General features: G+C 38.0%; 2 protein-coding genes across 6 annotated transcripts in view; one reads left to right on the forward strand and one right to left on the reverse strand.

Annotated features, from left to right (window-relative positions):
• Nucleotides 1–1803: 1803 nt before the first annotated feature.
• Nucleotides 1804–22337, forward strand: part of LOC124162380 (syntaxin-12-like) — a 32062-nt gene continuing 11528 nt past the window's right edge. The window contains exons 1-6 of one of the 5 annotated variants that reach the window (XM_046538899.1): nucleotides 1806–2274; nucleotides 2373–2538; nucleotides 7164–7434; nucleotides 11374–11456; nucleotides 11942–12074; nucleotides 16148–16235. In XM_046538899.1, coding sequence (XP_046394855.1) covers nucleotides 2048–2274; nucleotides 2373–2538; nucleotides 7164–7434; nucleotides 11374–11456; nucleotides 11942–12034 — 840 coding nt within the window. In that variant the 5' untranslated portion in view covers nucleotides 1806–2047 and the 3' untranslated portion in view covers nucleotides 12035–12074; nucleotides 16148–16235. Of the gene's footprint in view, nucleotides 2275–2372; nucleotides 2539–7163; nucleotides 7435–11373; nucleotides 11457–11564; nucleotides 11709–11941; nucleotides 18783–22337 lie in introns of those variants that run through there. The other 4 variants (XM_046538896.1, XR_006865549.1, XM_046538900.1 and 1 more) reach the window with 4 other exon arrangements.
• LOC124162500 (ankyrin repeat and BTB/POZ domain-containing protein 2) overlaps nucleotides 18326–22337 on the reverse strand; it is a 113242-nt gene continuing 109230 nt past the window's right edge. The window contains exon 20 of the mRNA XM_046539064.1: nucleotides 18326–19722. Coding sequence (XP_046395020.1) covers nucleotides 19465–19722 — 258 coding nt within the window. The 3' untranslated portion in view covers nucleotides 18326–19464. The remainder of the gene's footprint in view (nucleotides 19723–22337) is intronic.

Below are 22337 nucleotides of genomic sequence, written 5' to 3' on the forward strand. Positions count from 1 at the left end.
TAAATCACTGACGATCTATATATAGGGCGTGCCACTTCCGGGAGTCTAGTAAGAATTTCAGTCAAGAGCAGCATATCCGAGAACGCACATGCGCTATGACCCGTTTCGAAATCAGGGCATAAATTTAGGGCATCGTTATCGAAATTTGCGCAGGGAAAACTTCACGCGCAAGCTCATAAGAGGTGGCTTTCTGATCCATCCTCATAAATTGCACGAGAAAAAGGACAAAGTACCATTAAAAAAAACATTTTCTATTTTCCCTGGCGAATGATGGAATGTGCCAGAGTACGGTCAATAAAAAAAGGTATGGGAAACCCCAGTGGATGAAGGCAGAATCAGCCAGACATGTTTACACTAGCACAATGGAACCGTGCTTTTAAATAAAAAAATCCACAATGCATTACAGTATAAAAAGGCGGTCTATTATATCAAATTTAAAAAATACACGCGAAACGAGATATCCAAAAATTTACATTTTGACCAATTACGGTAAGCGGTAAGGCAATACTACAGACCTGTAATATAACTAAGCCGTTCAACATGCCGCTTGAGATGGGCGAAGACCAAGCAAATACGCCATCCTTCGATTCTTTAAGCGAATTCGAGCTATAAGTGGACACATTAATACATACTAACTGCCTTTGATGAATATTATTTGAGCCAATTAACGTCATCGTTCTTAAATGAGCCTTTAAAAATTACAGATTAATTCCTTTATTCCCAAGGACGCTAAATTCACACCAGACAAATTTGAAGAAAAACCGAGCCCGAGCACAGCACCGACCAGAAATAAATACAAATCTATGCAGAAACCGACAGACTGGACCAGATTCCAGAGCCCACCAAAACAATACGTAAAATCAGCCATAACATGACGCGATCTCCAGAACCTTCATGGCGTCCGCCATTTTGTTCAACACACTTCCACAGAGTGAATCATGCTATTATAATGGACAAGAATTCACTGAAAATGGATTTTTCCTCGTTAGGTAAGATTTAATGTGTTATACGAGCCTTTAGAAGATTAAATAAATAAGGCTGAAAATAAATTCCTACGTCTCGCCCCGCTGAAACGCACTCCGAACTATTAATCGAGTATGAATTGACTTAATTCTCACGCCATAGGAAATCCAACTTACTTACACAAGTAAAACTTTAACCTATATCTACAATATCCCAAAGACTAGACGTTTTCACGTAAATGCTAAATAATCCCAGTTTTGGCCTGACCTAGTTGATTGAAGTCGCCAAAACAGCGTGCTTAACAAATAATTTTTATCAAATACCCAGAATCAGTGGTAAATAAATTAAATGCAAAACGTTAAATAGCCAAAATAAGATAACATACATTATTCTAAGCATTAAAAATATTCTGAGTTCACGCGTCAAAGCTCTAGGAAAGGAAGCCGTCACCAAGGACAACACAGACAAGGAAAGCGTATTTCGCTGAAATGGATAACCACTTCAATATTAAAATTATTTCAAGCGTAAGAAATACGTCTTTAACATTGAAATAAATGAAAATATTAATACAATTTCCAAATCAACACGAAAAAAAAGAATTACCCCAGAGGCGAAAATACTTACGGGACGACGATGAACGTTCTGAGGACCACTGAGGACTTTCGCAATCGGAAGACTTCGGGCCTCTCGGTTCGCTTCGGAAAATTGTGACTTATAAGTCAAAACAAATTTGTGTGCATTAATCAATGACCACAAATTTATTTTAAAACTGCTTAAATAAAAAAATTGGCAATATTGAGTTTTTGTTCGGTTGAAAATTACTTTGAAAATACATTTTGCATATCAATTGTTTAGTTCCGCCGTATGACTCGATATGACTAATCGTCTGCCACTGATATTTCTTGTTCAAATTATTATTTTTGCGTCAATTCGAGTGAGACGTGTGTAACACGTCGTATTAATCAATCATTAAGTTTTACTGTAATAGAAATCATCGATCGATGTTTTCTGAAACCTGTAGTTTGTGGTAGTGCTGCGTATTTTCAGTTGGCCAAATAGCTTCACCACCTTTGGGGAAGGCGATATGTCTCAGGCGATAAGTTCAGGGAGGGCTCAAAGAAACTATGGATCAACAAGTCAGGTCCCTGCTGTTGGTTTTTCAGGCCCAGATTTTAATAACATGGAATTTAATAGCATTTGTGATAGCATTACCACCAATCTTTATACTATCAACACTGCAAGGAAAACTTTGGAGAAAGCCTTGAAAACTATAGAGGCGGGAAAGGACAACGAAGGCCTTAGGGATAGCATGTAAGTGCTTTCTTAATTGGTTTTGATAATTTTCATTCTGAAATTGAGAGGGGAACATTGCCCTAATTAGTAAACACTCGTGCATTTTCTCCCCTAAGCCACGTAACTCAAATGAGCACCAACGAAATTATCTCCCAAACTCAAAAGGAAGTGCAAGAACTTGGAGAACGGCGGCGAGGAGCAACTCTGCAGATAAAGCTTCAAGTGGAAAAGCTAATTCAGGATTACAAAGAAGCTGTACAACTTTACAGCAATGTACAGCAGGTAATGTGCAAGAATAATCTTGAAGTGAGTGTTTGTTGTTTTGTCATGCTTTTATTTATTCCATTTAGATTTCTAGGCTCTGAAGAAGGCTTTCAATTTGCAGAATACATACGGAGAAGTAATTGATTCCTCGTTTTGATCATAATTCAAGTATGGTGTATGTATTATATAAGTTGGCCAGGATTCAAAGAATTACGCTCACATATCAAATGGAAATATTAGCATTAAACGTTTGAGGTAGATTGCTTTTATCTTCCCCGATTGAGGTGCTATAAATCATAGGGAACTATCTAACTACTCTTTACTGAAAAATAATTCACCACAGGAAACATTTTTGTACCGAAGATTGACTGTATCACATATGCTATGGGTCATTTTAAATTGCTAGTGCTGAAGTATAATATCTTATCTGGATATAAAGTGACTCAGCTATTCTAATTGCTGAGTCAGGCTTGAAACAAAAAGCTTTTAATGTCAAGTCAAGATGCTTGAATTAAGAAGAATTTGAGAACCTCATCTTATATATCATTATACAAGCCTAAGAGTAGTCTCCACGCTTCAAGCTTGCTCCAAGTTTGACTTTGTGGGGATGATTTATGCTCAGGAGTAGTTTATTATCTTAAGCTTGAATCATATTGATACTTATTCATCCATTGCTGGCTCAACTTTGGGGAATTTCACCATGGTGATGGAAGTGAAAACATAATTTTTCATACATTTATTTTTGAAGTTTTGTAAATGTTTGTGGACCATATTGTCCCCATGTCTGCAACCATCAACATTGCTATCCTAATAGCCCACTTATACGATCATCCCGTGCACTGACCCCACTGGCTCACGGAGCATGTACATTTTTATGCCATGTTTGTGTCTTTACCCCTGCATATTCTGCCAGAAATTCAATCGCCCTCGCCAAAGAAAAATTGATTCGTAAATGCATAGTTCCCTTCCGGGGGGAACATAAGAAGCCATTGTTTTCTGGAAGCAAATCAAGAGTGGTCTTACTTAGTAGAGGCGATCAGATGGAGCAGGTTCATATTTTCATCTGCGTTTGTGGCAAAATGGATGGCTAGCAATTTCCCAAGAAATCAATCCCTTGGCATTGATTGGCGAAATAACTTACAGCGGAAAAATATTGACTTTTTCCAATAGTCTGATATTCCATTTGTGCGGACTGTCCCCATATGAAAGAGCAGGCCCAACCAAAACTCAATCTCCTCTCTGTTCAGTGGCCACCAGTCTGCTAAACTTGTACCGGGCGATGGGTTTCCTAGAAATGTGCTCTCTGCATTCCTCTCTGTTTCCCTAACAACAAGGTCATAAAACTTGTCGGTAAACACAAGGGAAAAGTAGTCTTTGGCGGTCGAACTTAAAGTAATTTTCTTTAGACAAGGGGATCCAACAAAGGCAAGGGTATTCCTATTCACGGGGGAATCAGCAGCCCAAGCAGCCTCAAATGTAGTGGTACTCCTTGCCGCCTTGGTTGTGCATGGTTCATCACTACTTCACGAGTCACTTTCTCCCGTGTCAGAAATGATGACCTGCAGGAAAAACTGTTATCCAACGAGTCGATTGCAAAAGCGCATATTTCATCCTCCCTAAGCATTTTCGTCGGTTGTTTTTTCTGCGAGGCTATAAAATGCTAAGAAAAATATTTTTATTGTATGAGTAATTAACTCTATATTAATTTGCAAGAATATGTAAATGTAACCACTTACCAGAAAGACCATAGGGATTGGGTGTTTCATCTTCATCTGGGTTCGTTGCAGGGTTATTTTCTCTTTGGCTCGCACCCTGCGAGACTCTTCTCTTCATCTTCAAAGAGAAGGTAAATACACTGAATAAAGATGGTGTAAGTTACACTGATAAAAATAAACTCCACCATGGTGGGTAAAGGAAGGGTAGTAGCCTTCATGGTGGGTAGTTACCCTTGCACAACCCACGCCCTACCCACCATTAATGGTAAGGGAAGGATAGAAAAATCCTTCGTCTACCCTTCCTTGGAACTCCTTCCCTTACCATCTGTCTACCCTTCCTCTACCCACCATTAAGGGTAAGGGAAGGGTAGGAATATCCTTTGTCTACCCTTCCTTGGAACACCTTCCCTTACCATCCATCCACCCTTCCTCTACCCACCGTTAAGGGTAAGGGAAGGGTAGGAAAATCCTTTGCCTACCCTTCCTTGGAACTCCTTCCCTTACCATCCATCTACCCTTCCTCTACCCACCATTAAGGGTAAGGGACGGGTAGGAATATTCTACCCTTCCTTGGGACTCCTTCCCTTACCATCCGTCTACCCTTCCTCTACCCACCATTAAGGGTAAGGGAAGGGTAGGAATATTCTTCGTCTACCCTTCCTCTACCCACCATTAAGGGTAAGGGAAGGGTAGGAATATTCTTCGTCTACCCTTCCTTGGGACTTAGCATTTATTGCTGAGGAAAACATATCCTGAAAGTGTCTCCTCTGCTACTTTCACCTGCTAAAGAGTATTGAGATCTGTACAAGACCGTAACCAGTCTTTGAAAGCAAAGATAGACGGGCTGCACAATTAATCTTTAAAATTCCCCTAAGGAAAGCAACAATATACATATTCAGTGTCGTAGCCAGGGGTGGGGTCCGGACCCCCCGCCCCCCGAAATATAAACACAGTATCATTTTCCTTCATAAAAGAAAACAAAATATTGAAAAATAATGAATTTAAAAAATATTTCTTTAACTATTGAAGTTTTTTCGATAATGAAAAGTGTTTGAATTACTTTAAAATCCATTACTTAGTATCCTTTTTTTCAAAAATTTCCCCACCTGGTTTTGGACACCTATATAGGGTATAGGAAGGGTACACCTATCCTTCCTCTACCCTTCATTGAGGCTGGCCAAACCCTTCCCCTGCACTCCAGGAAGGAGAGGGCCCACCCACCAATGTTCTAAAATACCCTTCGTCTACCCTTGCTGAAGGGTATAGGAAGGGTACACCTATCCTTCCCTTACCCTCATTGGAGGGTACACCTCTCCACAATGGAGTTTATTTTTATCTGGGTAGTCTCTAATACAAGTAGGATAGAGCGGGAGGAATTAAAAGCAAAAAACTAATAATATTGCACATTATATAATTAAAAGGTAAGTATTATGAATCTTTGAATTTTTAATTTCAGAAGAAAATGACTTTAGGAGGTCAAAAATTTTACAACAATTAGGAAAACCAAATTTGATATTTTAACTTTTCATTTAATCGCGAAAAATAGATATCGTCATTTAAAAATCTAAAAGCAAACCAATCTTAGGATTGTTGACTAATGATGATGATGAGGAAACCACCCTATTATGTATTTGCACATACCGTATATCTCCGAGTATAGAATATATAAGGGGGGGACTATATTCAGACAAATACGGTATTTCATTTAGGGTGTTGGGAGAGGGGTGACAGCAAATTTCTGATCTTTTTCATCTTCTTCCTCAGCCACCACTGATTATGATTCCAGTGAATGTTTACAGGCTCATAAGGAGCAGTGAGCTATGGAATGGAGCATGTTGCTTCCTTCCAGTCAAACTGTAGACTTCTTCTTTGAGTTTGGAATGAAGTGGGGCTGGACTATGCGGAAAAGGTAGTCAAAATTCACTCCACAGTCAACTGCCATACAGATCATGAAAGATAGGAGTTGAATTTCAACAAATAAATAAGCGCGTAAGAATTCAGTAGCCGTGCAACATCCTCTGCCCCTCGTGCTAGCTTTTGCAAAGTTTTAAGATCAGAAAAATGTCCACAGTATGTATGCAGCATCAAATCATCTGTCACTGAGACTTGATCCGTGGAAACTTTGATTTGTTGCATGATACTTTACCCCCTATACCATTGGATAAATTGTGCCCTAAGGCAGTTTCAATGCCCAATATGTTGGCTGTGTTCACAGATGTCCCAACGAGAGCAAATTCCATTCTAGGTGAAGCGTGCTTCGAAAAATATGGGGAAGAATTCATAGCTGGATCTTTTGCGAGTTGTCATTATGCGACGAATATGATTATTTCCATGGTATTAGGGGCATATAGCTATTAAAATTCCTGGTTGTATGAGAGCATTTTGAGGATAAAATTTTGGAAGAGTTCCGTCACTGTACACAGGACCTGCAGTGGCATCGGAGCATGTTTTTGCCTCTTCAATATAAATTCAAAACCTCCTGATAGTGGGCATACCCAGGATCAAAAAGGGGGGGGGGGGCAAGCCGTGGTTGTTCAAGTTGTGACACAGAAAAGGTTAATGAAACCAAACTTTTAAGAAAATTATGACACCTTTATTAGTTTATAAAAAAATTTTCTTGAAAAAAATGATTTTTATTTTATTTCCATGTCTTAGACTAATTTGATTTTTCTTCAAAAGAAATTTGTTCAAAACCTTCTTTTTGAACTAAATTTTTTTTGCTCCTAAGGGGGGGGGGCAGCTGCTCCCTTCCCCTCCCCCCCCCCCCTGCTGGGTATGCCCATGCCTCTGATGATTTATTTAATTAATGGTATACAGCATAAAAACTTTTTATGATTTCATTGACCCTTAAAAGATATAAAAGTTTTGTTGATAAGCCATGGATCACTCAACTCTGACCCTTGCAAGTACACTATTATTTGTTTTCAGTCTGTGGCAGAGAAGATGAAGATGAGGATATTACCAACAGCAGCGGCAGCATCAAAGGCTGGTGGGGATGCACTTTTGGAGGAGGGGGAAGACGAGATAAGGGTCCAGGCTCAAGCGCAAGCTGAGCGCAAGTATCGCGATGTGGAGTTTGAGACTGGTCTTCTGGTGGAGCGGGAGCAGCGGATTCGGATGATCGAAACGGATGTGTTGGACATCAACCAGATAATGAGGGAGCTGAGTGCCCTGACCTTTGACCAAGGCGAAGCTATTAGTGAGTGGAAAACTATGTGGCTGTGGTCTAAAATTCATGTCTATTGCTAACCATGTAACCCCATGGAGATGCAACACAAACTGCTGAAAGTTATTTTGTACTATCTCAGGCCATCCTCAGTGGTAAAGTACTTGCATGCAAGCTCTTACTTCTTGGTATCCGTATTAAATAATCATATAATGTTAGCACTAAAAATAAATTGCGCCACAGTTTCCACAAATGAACATTTCATTTTCAAGTAGTAGAATTTTTCTGTACTCCACCAAGGCCAAAACAGATGCAAATGCTGACGGTTTGAATGCTAAAACTGTTAAAATTAATGTGGTGGCAATTAAATTATCTTAAATTAAATACATCAGGCATTTACAATTTTGACATCTGTCTAAAATGTGTTTGTTAGAGGGATATAACTTAAAAATATTATTACTCACATATTATTTGAAGAAGTACTGGTTTCCTCCCCTTAAAAAAATTCCCTTGACTCGTTATTTGCTGCATATAACTGGATTGTGCTGCTATGATCGCATTCTTGACCAAATACATCAATTTAATATTATATAACTTATTTAATATGTCAAGATAACAATTTAACATGCTCATAATGTACTCAAACGACTGACCTTTTGCATATAAGGTATGTTGTAAGATCCTAAAGAATAACTGTCGTCATCTATTGATGAAATGTGCTAACTCTAATCATCCTTTGGATTGTTTACTGATTGCATGAACTAATGAAATGAAAGTTACTGAACATTTTAAACTCTGAGATCATCGTGAACATAATGCATGTCATGAATATTCATGAGCCCTTGTCTCTGGAAAATTTGTTCAAATGCAGTCAAAATCAAAATCAGTCTTAAATGTGCCACACGAATAAGATCCACTAAAGTCAATTCCAAACGATCAGAAGCAATAGAAAAAAATGGTAAAGTTGCTTTCACTTTGGATCGAGATGAAAAACATAGCAGCATTCCAGTGAGTAAGGTATTCATCAAGGAGAAAGCCCTCAATATTCAATATTTATGAGAACCTCTATAGAGTCGTCGTAGATGTGCAGCCAACTGCTAGTGCTCGATAGTTCGACGGGTTTAAGAAGAGGTACAATTTTCACAATTTGAAAATTACTGGGGATACTGCAGACAGTGGCTGCTAAAAACATCATCTCAGCTTTTGATAAAAATATAGAAGAAGGTGGATACAGCCCAACTTCTTTATTATATTTGTAATTTAGGAGCTCTTCACTCCTTAAGATGCTAGCATTATCCAAAACTCTTATGGAAGGGTAGCCATGTACCATAAAGATGCCTTCAAGTATAGCGATAGTTATGGCAGAGGACGGAGTGTCACAGATCATGCGAACTTCTGGCCACTTTGAACACCGTGCGCCTGAATCCACTTCAAACGACTGTGGATTGTTGTTGAGTGTGACCGTTACGATGTATTTATCGGTGTCTGGTCAAACCTCATACAAATCCTTGGTGTCTTCGATGCGAGTGATACCGTATTCATTGTTTGAGTAACAATCTTCTTCAGCTGTTCTTGAGAGCGTCAAGACAACAAGGTGTTGGTCTTAAATTTACGGAGCTGGGCGGTGATGCAGACTTTAGAAATGTGACTGATTTTCCCACAGGAAATGCACTAAAGAGATACACGAATTTTTCTACAATTAAACGATTTGTGGTTTGAGCGACCGCATTTGAGGCAAATACCATCAAGGCCTAATGACCGATAGTCCACATGCCTTTTAGAATTGCGGGACTGAGAAAAATGATGCAGATGAGAGCTGGACTGACAGAAATTATCTTGAGATTTGGAACTCCGGCAATTCCGACATTTTCTTTCTTGACGTCGATTAATCTTATTTGTATCTGCAGCTTGATCCGGTGTCTTCTCTGGCTGTTTACTCAATTGTCCCGGCAAGTGCTGTGGTTTTCATCAGAATTCCATCCAAATTCTTTGGGGTTTGCCTCTTGCAGTATCGATAAGCATATCCAGCTGTCCCTCAAGCCTCTTATAAACTGAGCACAGAGGAATGTATGAACTATTGAGAACTTCTTTTTACAGGTGGTAGTGGGACAAGTAGTGTAGAAATCAGTGTTTCAACTTTCCCTTCAGCGATGCGACGAAATCCGAGATTGATTGATGTGGCTGTTGAGTGATGCTGAGAAAGTAGTGCTGAGAGACGACGGTTGAGACTGATGGTGACAGCATTTTCTTGAAATGAGTCTTCAGGGTTGAGAAATAGATTCCTTTGATTGGATCATCTGGTCCCAGAAATGCAGCAAGATTATTGTAGTGATTTTTTCCGATCAAGGAACGCAGGAGTTGAGCCTTTTTTATATCATCACTGACATTCTTGAGATCACAGTCATTATCGAAGCGTTCCATATAGGAAGAAAACTTCTGAGTTTTTGCTTCATAGGTTTCAAATGGAGTTATCTGCAGAGCTGGTGCAGTTTGCTGATGGATGATGACGGAAGTCAGAGCTGTAAGCAATTCTTTGAGCTGTTTTGAGTCCATTATATCCAGTTAATATTTACGTAATTTAGCCTTGACGTTGTTTTACTGGTTTAACTCTTAACTTCACGGAATTCACTATCTTTTAAAATCCTCATTGCCAACTTGTTGTGACTGAGGACTGGTAAATAAGAAGATATTACTCTTGCATTGATCACCATTTGATACTGTTGAATTTCTCAAAGAAATTCAACAACAACAATACTTATCTCCATGTAAATATAGAAATGTAAACATCCATAACATAAAGAAGAATCTGAGCTAATCCCGGTGAATAGCGTGGATGAAAGCTTCTCGGGTTTCCAACCGGGTCAGGGTCTGCATGGTGTAGGCCGACGTTTCGTTGGGAGACTTTCCCAACATCCTCAGAGCTGATGATGATGATGATCATCAGCCCTGAGGAAGTCTCCCAACGAAATGTCGGCCTACACCATGCAGACCCTGAACCAGTTGGAAACCCGAGAAGCTTTCATCCATCCATAACATAAATATTAGCATAAACATTTAATCACATTAGTTATACTGGAAGAGAATGTCGGCATTGTTTAGTGGTTGTTAGTTGCACACCGAATACATGTATTATTTAAAAGTATTGAAGTAATTTTGGGTAATTTATCCATCATAGTAATCACGTAAGATTAACCTGGAATTTTATAAAATTTCCCTGGAAAACTGGAAATTTTGCATGAATTTTTACGATTTGATTGGTTTAACACCCTGGTTGATGCAAACTGAGTCTTTCACATGCTCATAAATGAACAAAAATTGAATAAATAACACTTATTATGAGAAATTTATATTATCATTTTGATGGTTATTTATCCAATGAATCTGTCATTTCATAAAATTTAGTTTTATTTGTAGTTTCTTCTATTGTAAATCTCTAAGTCTATTCATATGGGACTGAAAGCGTGAATGCCAAAGTCCATTCACTAAAGTTTTGAAACAAACTTAATGAGCTATCAGTGCTAAAAAATTGATGGCCCTAATCCTTTTGCAGTTGAATTGATGACATCACAAACTGCCAAATCTCCTGCCTAGTGGGTTATCGTTTCTCAGCTACTCCTCGACTCATCCACTCTGCATGGCTTGTTTGTGATTGCAGCCGTTTGAGCAGTTCCTCTCCATGGCTGTGTGTTTCTCACTGGCCAAGTTAATGGCCTGTAATTCTAATTATGTCATGAAAAGTGGACTGCAACTTTGGCAATATTTTATTTTAAAATTTTGAAAGAATAGCTGAATGTGGAGCATTTTTATTTTGTCTTAACTTAACTTTCCCATTCATCTCCAGAAATCTTTTTATGAATTGTGATTTTGGGTCTGACTGAGTGAACAAATTTTTGGGTTCAATTTTTCCGCTGCATGTCTTAATTATGAGATGTCAGTCCGTTTTTTAAGGTGAGATTTTTTTTTTCAATTCAGGTTCCATTGAGAACAACACAGAGACGGTTCATAGCAGGATTGAGGAGGGCAGGCAGGAGCTGCTTAAAGCAGCCGAATACCAGGTAATCCATCCAATCCCTAGATGAAATTAGAGGAAACTGTCCCCCGTAAGCTCCATTGCTTCATTTGGTTTTTATTTTCACCAAGTCTTTTTTGTGTGCCCACCCTAGGGTAAGAAGAAGTTTTACATGGTTCTGGTTATAATCTTGTTTGTAGGCACCAGAGGGTATCTGAAGAGTTTACTTTTAATGTGTAAGTTCTTTTTTATTACCATTAGTATTACTAATTTAGTAAGTTAGGTGTGTAATTAAAGATTAGCCGAAAGGAGAATTGGGTGGAGAGCCGCATTGAATCGATCTTAAATTTGTTGACCAGTGATGATGATGGACTTCAATCAGTAATTTTTTTATTGGAGCATCTATTAACCAAGTGTAGTTAGTATGTTTGTATATTAATTTTAACTTCCATCAAATTTTCTTTGTGGTAACTTTCCCAATTCTAATCCTCAAGTTTCTCCAGCCTGACAGCACAACCCCTTACTTTTCAGGCTGGTTATCGAAGGAAAACATGTGTTTTGCTGGGGATAGCTGCTGTGGTGGTGATTGTTCTCGTCACGATATTGGCTGTGAAATTGGGGTGATCCTTAGAGCCAAGTGCCAAGAGCCAAGTGATAATTTGCGGTAATGGACTATTTATGGCTTAAATGTTCCATGCAAGGTCAAGTTACAGGTTAAATAGGCATATTTTTAATAGTCATTTCCATGTGATTCTTGCTTTTTTTATTACGTGCTCTTTGCTGATGGTTGGCAGTTGTTGAATTATGATTGGCGCAAGTTAGATGCCATTGTATGCGCAATGTGCACTCTGCTCTGGAGAGGTTGCTCAGCCTCCCCTTGCATTCCCCTTTGTGTGCATACGCCTCCCCACTATGTGATATGGTCTCCTCGACTGATACAATGAGCTGATGATGACAGTCAGACATTTTTTTTACTCACGTGCCATTTATTAAAACATTAGTGCATGCCTGAAAGTTAACTCTTTGCTACGTGATAATAGTATGTACATAATTTCTCTAATGCCAACAGTTTCCCCCTTTGCTAGTGCTGTAATAATGTAGACAAGCACATTTGAAATGCCTCATGCCCTGGATACCCTATTCTCTGTTCATGCATTCATACTAGTTGGATGGCTGTACAGTACATTGGCGTGTTCACTCTCTCGCTAATTCACATTAATGTGCCATGTAACCAGCATTCACACTGAATTACACTGTGACAAATCTTTGCGCTCTTTCAGACAATCACCCACTTGTCCCAAACTTACCATCAAATTTAGTATTGAGAATAATTGAAATAATTAATACCTTTGGTTATCCTAACAAGACATCCCCGACAGCTAACCTAAAGGTCGCGGGTTCGAATCCCGCCTGGGTGGTTTGACCACCATCCAGGGCATGGATGTATGTGAATGTCAAACAAGTCAATTGTAAGAGAGGACTATTATGTAGTCCTAAATTCGCTTGTTAAAATAAGGACATAATAATGCAAAACACATGTACATACTATGTTTCCACCGGTGAACTTTTGCATTTACCTCCCCTGTAGAAAAGTGGTATGGAGATAATGAAACACTATGGAGATGTTTTATCATCTCAAAACATTCCATTTTTTAAATGATACATTACTGGTTTTAGTTAGGCAAGTAGTAAAAGATAGTAACCCTCCATTCCATGAATTAAAAAAGAAACTGATGTAAACTGTATCTTTGTGAGGACTTACGTGCTACAAATTTTTGTTGGTGTAATATCAACCACCAGTATCACTCTTAGTGGTGGGGTAGAATATTCTTGAAGATTTAAACTCTTATTTTAATTATGAGTGCTGTTCAATTGATAGCTTGCTGTCCAAATTCTGACCTCCTCTGACCAATTTTTAGTGGTTGTCTAGTCATACCAAAGCTTTCCTGTTGGTATACATTTGTGTTTCATAAAAGACTGTCAAGCATTGTTCAGTGTGAAGGTTGCACCTTGGAAGCTTCTTTGCCTGTATAATTAATACTTTTGAAATGCAGGAGAAATCTAAAGGGGACCAATACTGTGTTGAGACTGCTGCGAGAATCCCCTTCCGCTAAACTTCCACTTTCAGCACGTTCATAGACAGGAAAAATTTTGAGGGTGTTTATTTTAGAGAGAGGTAATATTTCAGAGGGAATACACTAAAAAATGTACGTATTTCCCAATCATTAGAGGAGAGGTAATTGAAGCCCTACATTTTTTCCCTTCTCTCCATTGGGCTTGGGATTCGGCATCTGCAGCAAATTTCAGGATTAATTCATGTTAATTAAGTGAAGTAAGGAGGGACATCACAGGCCAGGCTAAAGGGGCAATGTCTAGGGATTTGAAATAGGCCTGGGATATATCAGGGATAAGTCAATGAATCCCATGCATGTTGTTTTTTTCTCATGGAAAATTTTTCATGAAGCGTTAGTCAAAATAACTTAAGGTGGCAAGCATCATTGAATTCCTGGAACTGTCAGGAACTTGTTAAATTTTATAAAAGGTATTCAGGTAAAAGTGAGGGAATTCTCACAAAAGTCAGGGATAAACTTGGAGAATCTCCTTATTTTAATGCAGATGCATTTGTATGCAATACTCTCCCTCAAATTCACCAATGAAAAGTAATTTCCATTACATTCACGCATGGAATATTCCTCATCAATCAGTGGAACGTTCAGAAGGTTTTCGTATTACTTAAGCCATCACAAAATTGCGCATCTGGGCATTTAAGCGTATGACGAGAGCATTTTGCTCTCCTTTATTGGGGAGGTATTTTGGGACGTGGATGCACAGCAAGAGAAGTAAAAGCACCAAATTTTCATGAAAGATTTCAGGCTTTCCTGGTGAATGAATTGCATGAATTCTTCTTGGATATTACACCAGATGGTCCATGTTTTCCGACATTTTGTCACAGTGCTTTTCTAGCAGCTTTAGGGCTGAGGTAAGATGATGCTCTTCTGTTTTGCCAGTTCTGCTTCAAATGGGTCAGCATTGATTGGTGGAGTCTCCACCAATCAGTGCTCTCCTTTTTATAATTGGGTTCCAAATCTAGCCGAGGGTGAGGCCTTTGTCCCTGTTGTTGATATTCTTGCTGTGGATGCAGATCTCAAGTGCATCCGGGGTGAGCCACCCCCTATATCCTTTGGAATTATGTACGTACCCTATGTCCTCGATGCAATAATTCTCCCTATAACCATGTACCTGTACCATGTCCCCCCCTCCCCCCTGCTGAAATGAAATCATGTATCATCTGAGCTGGTCTTAACACCAGAGCAGGATTCATTGATCATCAAATTTTCATTTCAACATTCTCTGAATTTTATGAAAATTTTACCTCGGAAAAATAAAATATTCCAATAATAGTCAATCTTTTCATGATTGGTCTGGAAATTTCTTAAATTGTCAGGGATGGTGAGGCAATTAAAAAGTGTGATTACATAGCCACTCTGAATTGCCACGTTGTTGCTGGGCAAGGCCTTGTACCTTTGACCCGTAAATATTGAGTTTTGTAAACAAAATTTTCCTTTGGAAATTAAGTTAACGGGTTCCACATTTTTACTATAATTAGTATAATTCAAAGCACATCTACTGCTTTTGTGTGTTCATTTTTAAGGCATTTTATTTTATGGGCCAATTTAAATTCAACACCATATTTCATTTTTATTTGGCTGAAATTAAGTTTTCAAATCAGGTACTGTTGTATAATTGTGAAAAAGTATGGTTTTAAAAGATGTCAAATATGTTCTGAGAATTTTGTATCTGAACAATTCTTACTCTTAAAAAATTAACATACATATGTTATGATGGAAAGCAGTGTGCTTAAAAATTCAGGGTAAATGAAGATTTTTGTTAGGTAAAAAGCAGGGAATTGGAATTCAGGAATATCAATACAACTCTGCTAAGGGTCTCAAACTGTATAAAATGCAAAATATTTTTTTTATCCACTGTTAATGAAGTACATAATAGGCATTCAAATATGTTATAATTGAATTGGAATCCAGGCTTTATTGTATGGAAACGTCACTGGGAAACAAAAAATTCTGATTCCAGTGCAGTAAAAATTTAAATCTTTCCACTCTTCTCAGCATCTAAGAATTGCATTTCCCCTGGCATTCCAAAGCGTACCAACTTTGATCAAACAGAAACAAATTGATGGGTTGGTTTAGTGAGGTTCTATGAATCACATTTCTAAGGTTATAACTGATTTTTTTGTTGATGAGGACTTAGTATGGTAAACTTCGTATGCGTTATCATTTTCATCTAAATGAAAATTTTGATTTCTTTTGCGTTTTAGAGGAATAAAAAATAGGTAATTATATTAATGAAGATTTTAGCAAGTTTGACTTACCCAATTGTGTCATAAGTAAATTAACCGATGAAGGTCAAAATAACTTTCTCAAAACGAACGTGGATTGAGTTATAAACTTGTCAAATTAACACCAGCATTACATGATGTGCTTTTCACAATTTCGTCCGTTTTTCAAAATTTTTGGGAATGTTGAAAGGAAATGCATGTATCAATGCATCCATTGCACTAGGCAAGGCATGAGAAAGCTACTAGAGCGGATGAACTCGCCAAGATTTAATAGCCATTGTTAATTGGATAAAACAGCATGCATATATTCCAAGAAATGGACCCATGGCTTACAATCGTACAGAGCTAGCTCCCTCTGACGTAAATATACTTCTTCTTTCCAGATGTTTGGCCAGCAAAAGCCTGGAAAACTTTTCTCTTCTGAAACCAGAAATGCCTTCTTTGATCATCTCTAATCTTTCCCACTGTAAACTTTTGACTCATTTGTCAATGGACTGCATTTTATATGAAATGTAATTGCTCAAAGTTAGTGATGATTACAGATGCTGGTAGATGATAGGAACTTAAGTTTGCTTTGATCAGCTCCTCTGCCTTAGTCCTTGCAAGGCGATGAAGAAGTCATTTTGCAGTCAGGGTCCTATGTATGGTGACAAAGATACCAAGATCAAGGCTTTCTGTATGGGCCCCTCGTTACTTGGACGGCTCTGAGCCATCTGTTGGATTTCCCTTTGGGTAAAAACTAACATTACATAAAATCAAAATGTTTGGAGGGTACCACTTGGTACAAGTATATTGTTATATTAATAAGCAAAGGTGCATCTACTTAAAACTCTGTATTGAAATACAATTTAGTTTTTACTTTGAGCCTATATTTGGGGGAGGCGTTTGGAAGGCCAAGGGGATACATATTCTCCCCCACATCCTGCAGTTGAACCCTCTCCCCAAACCCTTGTTTGAAACCTAAACATACCAGTCTCTCTGAGCACTTCAGCCAATGAGTAACCTTTTATTCAAGGGCTTTATTTGCATCAACTAAGTGATCTGATTCTGAGAGACATACTATAGTGTCTGCTTTATCAAGACAGTTCACACTAATTAGAGGGCTTGAAGAGCAAGCTATCTGTTCCAAAAAAAATGGCTTTAGTATGAATCCTCCCTCTTGGTATGACGTACCACCTTTATTATATTCTCTTCCCATTTATAGTGTGAAGTAGCAATCCTTAATTAATTTGATTCAGCTCTTATTGCCCTGTCAGGCAATATTTTCACTGTAACGTACATGTATGCTTATTTTCTTATACATCTAATTATTTGATGCGTGCTCCTATTATTGAAGGTAAGATCACCAATGTTGGCTCATTACATGGACAGAAAGTATGTTGGCTATAAATATATAGCCTATTACCCAAGGTGTGTTCATGTTAGGAAATTCAAGGTTTTTAAAGTTCATTACTTTTATAAATTCATAATAATTACTGATAATGTTTAGCATTGTGAAACAGAAGTCCTACATGTTTTGTACCCATGCTGTTTTGTGTCTATGAAAGCCTAAGCACCGATGCTGAGGAGTATTCCTCCCACAGCTATCTGCTCTTTCCCATCTCCATTAGAATCCATATTATGAACGGTTTCTGTGGACTGGAAAACTATTGAAGTGCAGGGGCATACTATAATGTGCAAGGTTTTAAAAATATCCAGATGTTATGTACAGACGGCACTACTCATATTTATCACTACATGTGGGTGAGTTAGTACAGATATAGTCAGCTCTTTTACATATTATGCCCACTGAATGGGAAAGTACCTCTGGAGGCCATGATTTGAATCCCTCTCTAAGAAGGTAGGGCTACTTACTTCTAAATCGCAGCTCTGTTACAGTTGTAGCCTTACTTACTCTGCTTGAACCCATCCACTGCAACAGTTAGCATGCCATTTGATCTTGAAAAATCACTCCATATGCCTTTGAGAAGATTCTGGTTGACATAATTGTCGCAGATGATGGTATGCGGTATAAATCCTATTTGAACCTTGGTCAAAATGAAAAATTGACTTCCTTTGTATTATGAAGGGGGGAAAAGTAACTGGTATGTAATTTGGTATATTCTAAATTTGGCTTGGTTGGGTCATAAATAAAACAACAGAAAGAGATCAATTAATTTCTCTCAAAACTATTAATGGTTTTACTTAAATCCTTGTCAAGCAATTCTGCAAAATGCTTTTTACTGTGAAAGAATAATACTCTCACTAAAAGTATTAACTTTCTTTTGATTCCCTTATCGATCGTCATCAGTGCAGTAAACAGAAATTTTAATGCAAGACGATCATTTCTGTGAAGTGCAAACATTTTTATATCAAATTGTACCAACTGTTGGGATGGAAAGATTTTTTTTTAAATTGTTAATTTTTGAAGGTTTGAAATCCAGCAAGTATTTTCGTACTGCCCTTTGTAGAACATCCTAACTGAGATGCTCCTCTTATTCTGTGCGAAAGAGAATATTAATTCTTTACTCTATATACTAAATACAACACATGTTTACTTATAATAAATATTGTCAGCATTCATTTGTTAAATTTATATTTTACACAGTGTGGTCACCAAGGTGATGATCAGTTATAAATTTCATTACGAGTACATCATACATATGTATATACATTAAAAATCCGAGGTAGGGTTTGTTTTACATTTAGGGTGCATTCAAAGACACTTCAATGCTGCCCAATCTCATTTTCGGTTTTCACCAAGAGGTTAACATAAGATGACATCTTCTGGAAGTGAGATGGAATGTTTTAAGATCTTTCATTGAAATCTGTTGCCAGCACTGCTCTCTCTGCCTAACTCTATTTCGACGGCAGCAATGTCAGTGAAATTGGTATCACACACTAAATATGTAATCCTGTGGTTGCTAGGAAACATTCATTTGATTTATGTACAGTGTTAATTCTTATATAAAATTGTTTTCACATATATACATATATATTTATACATTCGTTTCTTATAATAAAGCATTATTTTTTTAACTTACAGTCTTTTATTGGTATAAATAAATCACTGGATAAGAAGCCTCTCCCTCTGAATGAGTTATGTAATGTTTGGCCTCACTCTGGGATGCCCTTCGGCATCAGATATTTCTATCGCAGCAAGCATCCTTATGGTGTTACATGCTATGCGCCACGTGAATGATGAACCAGAGTAATAGCCACTGCAATAACGCTCATTTTCAACATTATTTCATCATGAAGAGATGTTTAAAAATAATTAATGAATTATAGCGGTAAAATATTTGTACTCACTTTCATCAGACCAATAGAGCCAAGTTCTACGAGACACAGGCGTGACAAGAAGTGAAATGTGAACTCCGCACTCTAGTGTCTGAGGGTGGTCTGGCATTACTTGCAGCTTGAAAAAGTTTCAGGGCCCTTGATTTCACTGGGATGTAGAACCTAGGTAGCCCAACCCTGGCTCCATAATTCTCTCAGCACTTGCTGATTGAGGTGACTTTCCCACCTCTCATAGGACAATGTCACAGCATTTAATTCTAGATTATAACAGAATCATACTTGGTTGGTGATCACTTTTTGCCTCGAGGTGTGGATTATGTTTCTAACATGAATTACAACTGACCAGCTCCAGGTTGAAGTGGCATTTTGATTTGTCAAGCTGGAAGTGAGTTGGGTCTCCCCTTACCATGTGTCTTTGATGTCACTTTGGCTTGAACAAGGCTGCCGAGCAGGGCATTCGGCCACTGGAACAATTGATGGTACCAGCTGAGATGCCAGAGGCATTGCGAGAACGTATTCTTGCCTGCAGCGTGACCAGCAGACCAGAGAGGACATCGTGGTTGTGCAACCGCTTGCCAAAGAGAAGTCGCTTGACGGAGTCATCGTATGTGAGCAAGGCGACCATGTTCTGCAAGAGGAATCCTTGGCAGTATTCCAGTAGTCTGGTGGCATTGTACACCTGCAATGCAAACCCACACTGTGAGTGACCTTACTTCAGTGATTCAAAGCTCATTCTTCAAAAATGAGACATTCGTGCAGAAGAATAAGGAATAAACTTCCAAGTAACCAAAGATTACCAAAGGGACATAAGTACTTTTCTGTGGAGTGTGTGGTCATCAAGTGGGCAGAGCACTAGACTGCTGATCAAAGGGTTACAGATTCAAATCTGGGGTGAAGCTTTGAGACATCCCCAACATAAATCCTCAAAGTGGGAGGTATGTACTCGGCAGGGAAAGGAACTCGCCCCCCCCCCTACCCTGAATGTGTAAACATTCACAAGTCTGGGTCAAGCTCTACCCTCACCTATCTAAGTTAACCTCTCACAATGCAGGGGGAGTGATATTTTGCAATGGAAATCAAGAGATACTTCAGCTTCATTATTGAAATTGAGCATTAAAAGGGCACTTTTAGCAGAATGTTATTTAAATCCCACAGTGCTACCACTAAGCATTTTGTCTACATAACTGATACGCATAAATAATAATTAAATACAGTGGAAGGTCATTAATCCAGAATTCTGAACTATGGAATATCTATTGAATGGAAGGTTTTCTAGAAAATGGCCAACTTAGTTTTCTGTGGCCCAAACGAGCCATTTAAAAAGCCACCTCTGCACACATTTTGGCTTCCCAGGTCAACAAAATATAGAGAATCTCCTTGTTTGTGTGTTAGTCAATGGTGATTCAACAAAATGGAAACAGCAGAATGCGTCGTCTTATTCCATGGGCTTACCCCACTTGTGCAGGGTGAGTGCAGCCAGGGGAAAGTTACTTACATGCTGTTTAAAATTGTCTTACCTACTTACTCAGTGGATTTTAATGAAAAATGGTTGGACCATGAATAATTAGTAGCTTAACTAACTCTGACAGGTGAACAGCTTATATCTTCAACATAGCAGGAGTTAAAATGAAAACTTTTTCAGTGCCTCTGGAGTTTGGCCATTTCATTTGGGTGTAGTGCTAGAATCACCCAATAAGGTAATTCGGTGGGATATAGTCGGGTCTGGATATAACGTTTCCGCATTTAATGTTTAATTTTTGGGGTCCCATTTCATTCCATATCCAAGCAATGTAAAATTTATCCTTATTTAGGATTTCCACATTCTGCATTTTTCCACAGTTAAGGTCATATAAAATTTTTTCCCACACAAGATTTTTTTGCCCCATTTAATGTTCTTTCATTATGGTTGATTCAAATAATCATTGATATTAGAAATTGTATTCTGCAACCCTCTGTCCGTTGGCTTTGCAGATAACTAAATTTGAGTCTACTCTATCAAACGACTTCAATATTCTCTTTTACATACCCTTATCCAATATACCCTTCAATATTCACGTTTTTATCTAACTTTAAATAGCAGCATTAACAATTTCCAACCGTTAAGCAAGAATTGTCTACAGTAATGATGACCAAATGTCATATTTAATTGCGACCTACGTCTTCTTCGTGCAATGATCCATCGAAAACCTTTTCCTCTAAAGAAAATCAACACCGCTTCACATCACATTAGGACATCGCAACAATTGTATGACAGAGACTGACCTTGAGAATAAAGCACTCAATTCAAATAACGTCTAGATCAATGGGAAAATGTTGACTTTCATCACTTAAGTGCGAATATTTTCAAGAATTTATCCAAGATTGTGGCAAAGGCAATTATTGCTCCTAGTTTTGAGATGATATTGAAATAAATTATGAGAATGTAACAAGAGTTACCGCTGAGTCATATTCATAATGATAAAGAGAGGCAAATTTTGACTTTCCTCTTCTAGAGCACACACTGTATCTTCCGTAATTTAAAGAAGTTATCCAAGATGGTGGCGAGAGAAAAAAATGCTTTTCGGAATTGATGTGTCACAATTCTGAAAAGTATCCTATAGAAGCATCATAAGAATGCGATCAAAGTACATAGCTCTAGATTTCATATTTTTGAGCGTGTCAATATTGAGACATTGAGTTATTTTACGAAAGTCAGCAATAACATTTATTGCAATTCGTTGCGAGTCAATGCCGGAAACACATCACAATGAAGGTTATGATTACGGTTAATAATGATGATTCTGATTAGCTTATTCAGTGAAAGTCTCTGATTGGCCCTCCAACGCTACGAATATTAAATTATTCATACAAAAATTAAAATTTAACAAAAAATTTGTTATTGAGAGGTGAATTTCACTTGATCACACCAAAATTTCATTTCGTTGATTGGGAGTTTTCATAAAAGAGGAGTTGGTTCATCAGGGTTTCTCACTACAGTGTTTACATAGGCAATTGGCCTGACCAATAGCATTTGTTCTTCAAACGGAGTTTTTCGTTTAGTGGGAGTTCGTTGAGGTGAGGTTTTACTGTATAATTTTAAACTTGCTATAGTCAGCTACACGTTACTTTTATGGAATAAGTTTTTTAAATTCATCGATACCACTGAAAAATGTGTAAAAATGGAATCAACTCCATAGTAATATTCCACATGGGAATGCTTTTTAGTTAATGTATATAATAATTTTCTTCAAATTATATTTTTTAATCCCCTGTTTTTGGACCCCCCAAACAAAATTCCCGGCTACTCCTCTGGGT

This window comes from Ischnura elegans, chromosome 7 (assembly GCF_921293095.1).
Source record: "Ischnura elegans chromosome 7, ioIscEleg1.1, whole genome shotgun sequence".
Taxonomy (NCBI): Eukaryota; Metazoa; Arthropoda; class Insecta; order Odonata; family Coenagrionidae; genus Ischnura; species Ischnura elegans.